We start from the raw sequence: 10,879 nt of genomic DNA on the forward strand, positions 1-10,879 counted from the left end.
ACTGGTTCATATTTATGACCGTTGCTGTGTCCCAGGGTCATGTGATCACTTTTTGTGACCTTCTGACAAGCAAAGTCAATGGGGTAGCCAGATTCACTTAACAACCAGGTGAGTAACTGATCAACTGCACTGATTCACTTAACAACTGTGGCAAGAAAGGTCATAAAATGGAGCAAAATTCACTTAATAAATGTCTCACTTAATAACAGAAATTTTGGGCTCAGTTGTGGTTGTAAGTAGAGGACTACCTGTATTTTATTAAGATGTAGATATAAGAATATTTTTGAAAATGGAGTCCAGGGTATGTGTTATGGCAGCCCTGAATAATACAGGACTATCAGGTTACATGCCACCTACCAGCATGAGCTAAACCCAACAAATGCACAATTCATTTTCCTACATTTCTGCAGTCAACATTAGAAAGTGATGATTTACTAAGTTACTGTTGGCTCTACACTGCATCACTGGCAAGTAATGATACTATCAACAGAAAGCAGTTTTCATAATTATAGCTTCTGTAGATGTTTCTGACCATACCTAACCCAGAATTATTCTTTTGGGTCCTATTACTAACAGAAATAAAAATTACAAACAAATAAGTCACAAGGTCACACGTGGACCCTAGAAACTTTGAAAACAATCTCCAAATCTTTCTCCACATTGCTACTGAAATATTATTTTGAATAGGACAACATAGACATAATGGTTACATAGATATGGAACACCTATACTAATAAAACAATTAACTTAATTTAATATAAAAGAAATAGAACCAAATGCATGTTCTTATGTTGTGCTGCTTAAGTTAAAGAGAGGAACATGCAGAGACCTGGGAAGATCTACCAAGAAAACAATTTCTTGAAGGCACTTTGAAGAGAAAATCAGACATGAATACCAATTGGGATTCCCACCCCCTCAAAAAAAAAAAAAAGTTTCAAGCCAGCCCTTGTTGCTAGCATCTATATTGAAGTCATTATAAATCCTTGTTAGATCAATGCCTAAGAATATCTGCCATAATGTCTCAAACAATGCCTCTGTTTGGCACTGAACGCTTTGTAATAATATTTGTATGGAACACAAGACATTTCATTGCTATTTTCTTCTGCCTCTCAAACAAAAGCATCTTGAAATGTTTATAAAATATACAATACCCCAAATCCCCACTCAATAAATTAAAAACAATGAAGAACCACGTACAGTGCAAGAAAAAGGGAGGAGGGGAGAAAGAAAACAAAAGCAGAAATGAAAACCATTCAACTAGCTTTCACACTGAAAAAGTCTGGGGAGATCAATCCCCAACAGAAACCTTAAAATTTAAGTTAGTGCCTATATAGCACAGAGTTACACTACCGGTATGTGGAACTCAAGAGTCACACATGGTCCTTGGAAGACTTGGGAACAGCGTCCAGATCCTACCCCAAATTAGTACTGGAATACGATTTTGAATAGGTCAACACAGGAATAATGGTTGATAGGTAAGGAACATCCCTATTAACTTTAATTTTAATACAACCAAATTTAGCTTTTCTTTTAGCTCCACTTTCCACTGCTGCCTACAGTGGATCCACCCAAAAGTGGCAGAGCTCTGCCACGGTAACTCAGTATCTGGTTGAAATATGAGTAGCCCTTTTTGCATGAACAAGCTCAGATGCATTAAGTCAGGATGGTAATTATTTCCCCAGTTTCAAGAGAAGTAACATGAACAACCAAACAACAGAAAATTTGAATCAAACAAGAGATTGGCCAGAGTTAATGTCAGTCAAACTAATCCTCAGTATATTTATTCTGCATAGAGCCATTGAGCCTAGGGTTGCCAAAACCTTGAGAATAATGAAATGCCTTATATTTAAGTCTAATTTCCTAAATTGATGCCCACTCCTGGGACCCACCACACAACCTCCATGATGGACTGGCTGCTTCTTCCCAAAAGTGGTCTTTGGGAAAAGTTAAGTGGCTCAAACCGTGAGAGTGGGGAGAAGGGGCAATCAGAGGAGTGGGAAACAGGCCGAAGGCTTGCAGGGACCAGCTGAATGGAAAGTACGCCCAAGGATGATTGACTCAATGGGATTGGAAGCAGGCCCAAGGCCTGCAGGGACCCAGTCAGGTGGGAAGTAGGCCCAAGGTGTGGGACTCAGCAGGGTGTGAAGCAGGCCCATTACCTGAAGGGACCTAGGCAAGTGAGAAGTAGGCACAAGGAATCTAATGGGGTGGAATGGGGAAGGTTAGGCCAAGGAGCTACTGCAGCATCTCTATGATCAGTTATATGGCCAAGCGCCCACATTTTGTTTTCATGATCACAAGGGCATTATAGCGGCAATAATTTTGGGTAAAGAACTATCTGCAAAACTTTGATTTTAGAAAGCTACAAATGAAGTAAGGGTCAAGGTAAATTTTAAAAAAAGATTTTGCAATTAATTCTAAAGAATCCTTCCTATGGGAAAATGTTTTTGTTTTGAATTCTTTAAAAATAATAATAAATCTTTAAAAATTGGACATTAGAGGAAACTAGAAGGAATAACAATTTCAATTAAAGAAGAACATTCAAACATGACTTACTAATACAGAATGAAGCAAACAAAGAATTGGACTGAATTGGACACTGAATATATTGAAGACCATTTTTGAACAATGGACTCAGAAGTTACTTTTAAGAATGTTGACCTCTGCAGATACATTTTGTTTAAAATATGCTAAGGAAGAGGAAATAAAAATATTAACCAACATGACTGAGACTGACTTGAAAATGGATTTAAAAGAGAGACTACAAGAATGAAATAGGAAAAGATGTTATACTGAACATACAAAAGAAATGGGTCAATTTCCTAATAATTCAAAGGAATATACAAACAATAAGCCAAGAGTGTGATCTGGATAATTTCCCTATACTAAATTTACAAAAGAAAAGGTACAAAGAAAAATGAAAAATCAACTTCTAGTACATTATTTGAAGAGACTAACAATCAAGATTATTAGAAGTAAAAGGAAGGAATATAAAACTGATTTATTGGATCAAGATTAAAATAGATATGCTTTTATCTCTGGTAACCATTAGTAGATTTTGGCTGACATCAGGACTGGAATTATGAGGTTTCATTAATTTGTTTATAGATCAGAAATGGGGCATGGGAACTAAAATTGTTTATACATGTTATTATGAAGAAAATCACTTTTTTATATGTCTTTTATATTATTTTTTATTTAATAATTTTTCTTTCTCTTTTTTTTACTTTTTTCTTTTACTTTTAATTTTTACTGTTGTAAATTGTAATCTTTAATAGAAATACTATGAAAAAGGAAATCATGAAGATAAATCCTAGGCAGCATTTTATTATACAAAATTGTACCATATACATTTTAAAGTTTCCCTATCATGTTGTGTACAGTTGCAAATAGTGGTATTCAAATTTTGGGGGATATTAGCAATGCTTTGAAACATATCGAAAGTATTTTGAACTTGAATTAACTACACTATCTTTCAAGCACAAAACACTTCTAAAATGCTTGAAATAGCTGCTTCATATTTGGGCTTGGGCATGTTATACACAAAATGGGGAAATTCAATTGTCAAAACATTTTGTTTCAAAGGGCTTTACACACTACTACCAGTAGTGGTAAATAATGGGCAGATATTAGCCAGGTCTTTGGATGAAAGTTTCTGAAGGAAACAAATCATCAATCTTGTACAGTATATTGACTCCTATTGTTATAACTGTATAAATGTATACATTTATGCAATATAAGATTCAATTCAATTCCTTATATTAGCTACCGGGTTTGGAATAGTAGAAAACTAAAATATCTTTCAGTAGTATGTAAAAATCTGAAACACTGCTTTAGATGAAGACCTTTAAAAGTTTATAATAAATACTAAATGTATTCAAATTTAGTTGTCATATATTAAATATATTAGCAAAACTTTTCCTAATATATTACATTTATTAATGTAATCTGAAAATAAATATTGAATGTAGATGTTTAGTATTTTTATTTCAACTGCCCATAGTCGCTGGGAGTCAGGCAGCGTATGAATTTAGTCAATCAATCAGTCTTACCTTATGTTTGTTTATGCAGGCACACAATGTTTATTTTCTTGTTTTTGTTTCTATCAATGATTAATTTTTTTGTAGGGGATGGAGTGGCAGAACCTGGGAGTGGAGTTAAAAGAGGTATACGCCTAGAATCCCTACATATCCACAAGCCGTCTTAGTCCAAATTTCCTTGAATTAAGCTGTCTCTTATCTAACTCCCAGCAGGTGTTAAATGTTAGTTGAGAAGATTCCCATGAATAAGCTTTTTACCAATAAAAGATTTTAACTGAACCTTCATGTGTGGACCACACAGTCTTTCATGCCTGACATTTTTATCTCTTAGTATTTGTCATTTTCTACTGGGGAAAAAAACTTTAAAAGAAGAAAGCATTACATGCAGCCCCTAATCAGTACCCACTCAGCTTAAAAAGGAATTAGGATACAGGTAGGCTAGAAAACAAGAACCTGAAAGTGACATAGCCAATAACTGCCCACCTGAAGTGAAAGCACAGTGTAAGAACATCCATTCAACCCAACTGGTGAATTCTATTAGATGCTCTTCAAGTCTTACTAGAAATATACACTATTTTCCAAGCAAATTTAATCAATCCTACAAAGCCATTTCTATTTCAAGTTATTATAAAGGACAAATCAAACTTTTGCATCTATATCTAGATTGTAGAAGCCCAGGGATTAGAGATTCCTCTCTAGAAATCATCTTTTATTTTGCTCAGCTCATTCATTTTCCAGTTAAAGATTAATTATATTACATTTTCAAGACATTCAAAAATAAATGTATTTAAATTAAAAGCATACTTTCTTTGGAACAGATGACATTTCTTTTCTCATCGTTCGTAGCAAAAAATCAGGCATATTATTTTCAATATCTGCACGTGTTCCCTTTTTCTTTAGCACTGCAGCCAGAAATGAAATAACCTGGGAAAAGCACAGTGGAAATGTTCAAAGAAAACAGAAAGAGGCAATGAAAGTAAGAGGATGTAACTATTTTTAAATCCACAGATATCAAGAATGCAAACTAGTGGGATTTTAATAATGGGCATAACGGTAAAAGGATAAAGGATATAATTGCATCTATCCAATCCAAGATCTGGAACAAATAGCAAAACAATGTTGTTAAAATTGGTCTTCAAAAGAATGAAGATAATCAATATTAATACAGAAGCCAATTGAAGAGAGTTCATTTGCAGGACTGATGTTTATTATGTTAATTTTACTACACAAGTATGTTGGTTTTCATCTCTTGTACCATTTAAAAGGACTATTATTCATAATTGTGTTCATAACATGAAATTGCCTTAAACCAGCCTTTTAACTTTCATTCAGGTGAACACATTTAAAAATGTGCATGTTCAAATAGAAACTCGCCCTGCAAATATATGTGTATTTTCTTTCAACTTACAACCAAGTTCAAATTATTTTGAATAAAAGTTATTTGTCACAGGAATTCTGTTTTCTCATTATAAATACAGCTTCTTACAAAATCAGGCAAGAAGCTATTTATAGAAAGTTCAAAGCAAACTGAGAATGATAAATTGTACAATGAAATTGTAAATTTAAATCAATATGCAATTTAATCTCTAAATTTCTCACAGAACAGAACACTATTTCTTTCTTAGACATGAGTTAACATTCTGAGAGGCAATATATTTTCCCTATGTGACAATAGTTACAGCTATTTTCCCCACATACTGATTTTATGCAATACATACTGAAGACAGATATCCAGAAAAGAATGCAATTATATTTCCAACAGGTAGTATAAAAAAGGCATGCAGAAACCACCCTTGATTTTTTTAAAAAAGACATGGAATTTATATTATATTATATACATTTCCTAGCTTGTGATTAGAAAATTCCACTCTCATCAACTGTTCACTTTCTGGGTTTACTTGGCATCTTAAATAGGATGGAAAAGTCAGCATACATGCAAAAAATAAAAAATACTTCCAACTTTCTCATCATTATCAAACTAATCAATTCCATAAGGTTCTTTAAAGCCAAAATAGTCAAAGATTCAAAATCCCTAATACTGATCAGTGTGGAAAAAAAAGTAAAGTTTTGATTTATAAAAAACTAAGGCATCAACACTTTAATAAAACAGGCATCAAAGCTGCCGCTTATAGACTACACAAGCATCAAGAATCAACTAATATAAGTACTTTTTTTTCTCTGCAAAATGTTCCTGTTAAGTCCCTGAGAAAATTTTAAAATAAGATTGCAATTACTTGATTTAAACAGTGTGGTATTTTTTGAAAAAGAAAAAAAAACCTAAAAATTATTTTAAAGGCTGCTCCTAAATTCTATGCCAACTTGTCACTGCTGCGTTTAAATTCATCTCCCATCAAAAAATAATGCAAGAAACAATATACTACCCGAGATAGCAAAAAAACTCAGAAAGAAAAACAAAAACTCTACTCGAACTCAACTGCTTCATTTCATGTACCTTCACCTCACTTAGGATTGCACCGTGAAGACCTACAGAATGTAGTTTTCTAAATAGATAATTTGGATGTTTTATTCTATTTTAGAAATATTGTCAGGACTTTTAGAGGAAAAGGAGGAGGCAGAAATACCTGGATCGTTTTCCCAAGCCCCATGTCATCTCCAAGAATGCACCCACTTTTACGAACATAATGTCCATGGAAAAACTGAGCCCCTTCTCTTTGATAATCACGTAGGTATCTATTAATGGTATAAGGGATCTCTTCCCCACTGTTGGACAGCTCAAAGGCAACTGTTGGTGATGGCAGGCTTCGGTCTGGGAAATGAGGCTTTTCCAAATCTTCATCATCGAATATTAAATTATTCTTTGTACTTTTATTTGTTTTGATCTGCGAGACTTTGGTTGCAGGTATTTTCTCTTCCTCACGTTTCCCAAGGGAAACTGCAGCAAAACACTTCCCATTGCTATTTGTTTCAAAAGACATTACTGTAGCATCTCAAAACTTCCCAAGTTCAGGAAAAGGTGCAAGACGTCTATCTCCAACATGCCACTGGTCTGTTAAAAAACATGCAAAGAAAATAACAAAAAGCAGTGCACTGCAATAAAACCTAGAAAGAAATCCTTGCTGAAAAATAACATGGAATCTAAATTTGTACACAAAATACTGAGCTTTTGTCCTTAACCTTGCTGAGGATCAAGCAAGATACACGTTCGAATAAATAAACCACTAAATTAGCCAAATTGTCAATTTGACAAATGCATATTCATCGTTTTGTGTTTACTGCATAATCTTCAACTTATTTTAAGGAATAGTCTAAGGTTAACTTTCAAAGGATAAATGCCACAGAATAAAATCAAAGACAAAGATTGCATGTCATATAACAACAACTCTTATATGTGGAAATTCCCATGAACATGTTTTTGAATAAATACATTAAGAACTGTACCAGATCACCAACCAAAGACTTACCACTATTTTTTCTCTATACAATACAGATGCTCCTAGCAATTGGTGTGAAAAGGCTGCTGCCTCTGATATTAGAGGTAAGCATTACCACCTTATAATCCCTGAATATATTTAACCTCTTTAAAATTGCCCACAATGATTTACATCTGTAATAAAACTCCAGTTTTTCCACACCATCCATAATAGTATACAGTTCCATCACGTTCCTCTTAACCTTTTTCCAGGCTAGAAAGACCAGATACCAGCAAAGAGCATGGTTGCAGGATTTTTTTTCCAGCACTTTATAAAGAGCTTCTCTCTTAACCACATCACTGGCAAAGAAGATCGATGAGGAATTAGAATGGAGAAGTCACTATCCAACTCACTCTTCTGTAAGGATTTATTGGGGACTTTTTTCTGGATTTTTTTTCTCCAATCCCCAGCCCCAACTGTTCTATTTCTAAATTTGAAATCAAATTCCTTTTCTGTTCAGTTTTTAAAGAATTATTTTGTTCAAGAACAGAAAGTCAGCTGGAGAATCCTAACTTTCTCTTGTTTAAGAAATAAAGAAATCAATTAACAACTGCCTTGTTTAGTGACTGTTCAAACTTATGACAGCATTGAAAAAGTGGCTTTACCATCAGTCCTTGACCATATGGCTATCTCATGTGATCACCATTTGGACACCTTACAATCAGCACACATTTATAACTGTCCCAATGGTCAGGCTTCTGATAAGGAAAGTCAATGGAGAGGCTGGTAGGAAAACTTGCAAATGTGATGTCACTCTTAATCACAGGTGATGCACTTAACAAATACAGCAGAACATTGTAAATCTGGCAGGATCACATGATGTTTCACATAATTAACACATTGCTTACCAAGGGAGTTTCCAGTCTCAATTGCAGGTGTTAAATGAGGAATTAAATAATGCAATAGATTAATAGTAATTAAAATGCAATAGAGCAGACATGTCAAACTCACGATGTCATGTGACATCACGCAATGTATCAGGACTGTTTTGCCATTGCCGGCAATGGGGTGGGCGCGGCTTCCACATGACACGTCTGGCCTGTAGGCCAGCAGTTTGACACCCCTGCAATAGAGGCAATTTTACTTTTGATCTCTTATGTCCTTAAATAAGATTGAAACATTGATTCAAGCATTATTCTCTCCTTTCAAGGTAATTTATAAACAACTCACCTGTAAAAGTCACACGTTCCTAATTACATGTAGGAATATATCTCCAAATGCCTATAAAATGGGAAAACCTTAAAGGAACAATAATCAATAAATGCCATCAAAGAAGAACCCATACCAAAATAAAAAAAATCCAAAACACATAGGCAAAGGCATAGCAAATACAATGCAAATCAATCAATAATACTTAAATTTGAGAAAGAAAAGTACCTGCAGACTTTTTGCCATTAAAATCCAGAAAATCCCATATCAGAGGGTTGTTTACACAGAAGATTGTCCTGAAGATTGTTTATAAACATGACTGCAAAATCTGCCAAATTAGAGCCAAATGTTTTGTGTGTTGACAAAATCATTTTACTATTACTTTGTCAATACCCTGCTTCATATCATTACCAAGACTTCTTAGACAATTATAAATACTTCATTGCTTAATAAATTGAAGACACCCTCAAACCAAACTCAATTCTTAGCAACACCGCCTTCTGTTTACTTGCTAGCAATGTATAAGTACTTAAGAAGGCATTGCTGCCTTCTTGATTTTTTTCTTTCCAATCTTGCCCACAGCCCTGTAATTTCCTAGTGGTCTCCCATCCAATACTAACCAAGCCAATCTCTATTTAATTTGCCACTGCTAGACAACAGCTAGTAAACTACATGCCATCTATTCAACAATAGCTAATAGACTATGTAGGGAAAGAATGTGCAATGAAAATAAAACTAAACCCCAGCAACTAATGCAATGTTATCGTAATTTGGTCATAACACAGTCATAGTTTCATCTAGACATAATCCTAAAACATAATTCCTGTTCTCGCACATAATTTACACATACAGCTCACCATGTTTTTAACTAATGCAATTAGTTAAACACCTAAGCAATAAACTTCAACATAGGAGTAGCTTACACAAAACACAAAGGTAAAATTGGCTTGTTTCAGGTTTAATGTGTTGTGCAAACCTTTCTAAAGAGTCACAGAAAGCTTTCCTGTTTGGCTTCTTCTTGCTGTCTTAAGAGTACAGTATATAAAACAACACCTCATTATGTCTATCTTATTAGATTAATGCTTAAGACGTGTGGACATCAACTCCCAGAATTCCTCAAACAGCATGTTGGCAGAAGAATTCTGGGAGTTGAAGTCCACACATCTTAAAGCCACTAAGGTTAAGAAACAATGCATTAGACAGAGGAAGGCAATTTTAAAAAGCAGTGAGAGCTGATTTGAGCTGCCATCTCCCGCCTGCAATCATCCAAATACAACATTGTGACAAAATGACAAAAAAAAATTAACTTCCTGCTGCTATCTACAGGGGTAGGCAACCTTGGCTCTTTTATGACTCATGGACTTCAACTCCCAGAATTCCTGAGCCAGCCAAGCTGGCTCAGGAATTCTGGGAGTTGAAGTCCACTAGTCATAAAAGAGCCAAGGTGCCTACTCCTGCGAGACTTTTGCAGTGAGATATGATAACCCTTGCATGTTCCTATGTACCCTTTTTCGGGTATCTCAGGCATAACTTTTGGAAGGTTAGGAGTCAGGTTGCCTTTCTTTCTGAAAAAAATCAATCTGAATAAACGTGTTGTATATAAGCTGCGCACTTAGGCGAGGTAGAAACTGCTCTCCAGTCTTTCGACTTACTTCATCGAGGGCTTAAAACGCCGACTTTGTGAATGAAGCCCACTCAGAAGGCAGCGAAGTCCACACACAAATATGCATATAGACTTGTAAGACATTTGCTCAAAAGGTCAGAAGCAAAAGAAGACATTTAAGACATATGTAATAAAACTCATACTGCCAGGATCTCCGCCTTAAAAGATCAATATTCTGAAACAACCTTCCCCTGGTGTAAGTTTCTACTCTAAAACATCTCTTTAAAGTTTGAGAAAACGCCATGCCCCGACCGCCGCTCGCTTTACTGCCCCAAACCACCCTTGCCCACCGCTCTCCTACCACCATCTCGTCGCAGCCGACGAAATCCCGCGAGAATACCTTTCCGTTCGGCATCGGGTCTTTAAGAAAGGCTATTGGTGGCTGAGCTACTCTACTTTCGAAAGGAAATCACCATAGATGTATAATCGTCAAGAGTCACGAGTCAGAAGTCGTATCCTACCTAGAAGCCTTTTATTTTTTAACCTTTTCCTGGGGATTGACCGCCCGTGGCTGCACAAACGTGCTCAGAGTATCGATTTGAGACAGAGTAAGGCTGTAGCTCAGTGAAGTTTGTGAATTACATGTAGTCCTCACT

The 10,879-nt window shown here is 35.3% G+C and overlaps 1 protein-coding gene across 2 annotated transcripts in view; it reads right to left on the reverse strand.

The window, feature by feature from the left end:
* Positions 1-10,565, reverse strand: part of ERCC6L2 (ERCC excision repair 6 like 2) — a 74,790-nt gene extending 64,225 nt beyond the window's left edge. Inside the window, exons 1-4 of one of the 2 annotated variants that reach the window (XM_081320293.1) lie at positions 10,273-10,565; positions 8,642-8,709; positions 6,623-7,047; positions 4,845-4,964 (exon numbers count right to left, since the gene is read on the reverse strand). In XM_081320293.1, coding sequence (XP_081176419.1) covers positions 4,845-4,964; positions 6,623-6,976 — 474 coding nt within the window. In that variant the 5' untranslated portion in view covers positions 6,977-7,047; positions 8,642-8,709; positions 10,273-10,565. Of the gene's footprint in view, positions 1-4,844; positions 4,965-6,622; positions 7,048-8,422; positions 8,544-8,641; positions 8,710-10,272 lie in introns of those variants that run through there. The other variant, XM_081320292.1, reaches the window with a different exon arrangement.
* Positions 10,566-10,879: the final 314 nt, after the last annotated feature.

The sequence above is a fragment of the Vipera berus genome (assembly GCF_964194415.1).
Source record: "Vipera berus genome assembly, chromosome: 2".
Lineage (NCBI taxonomy): Eukaryota > Metazoa > Chordata > Lepidosauria > Squamata > Viperidae > Vipera > Vipera berus.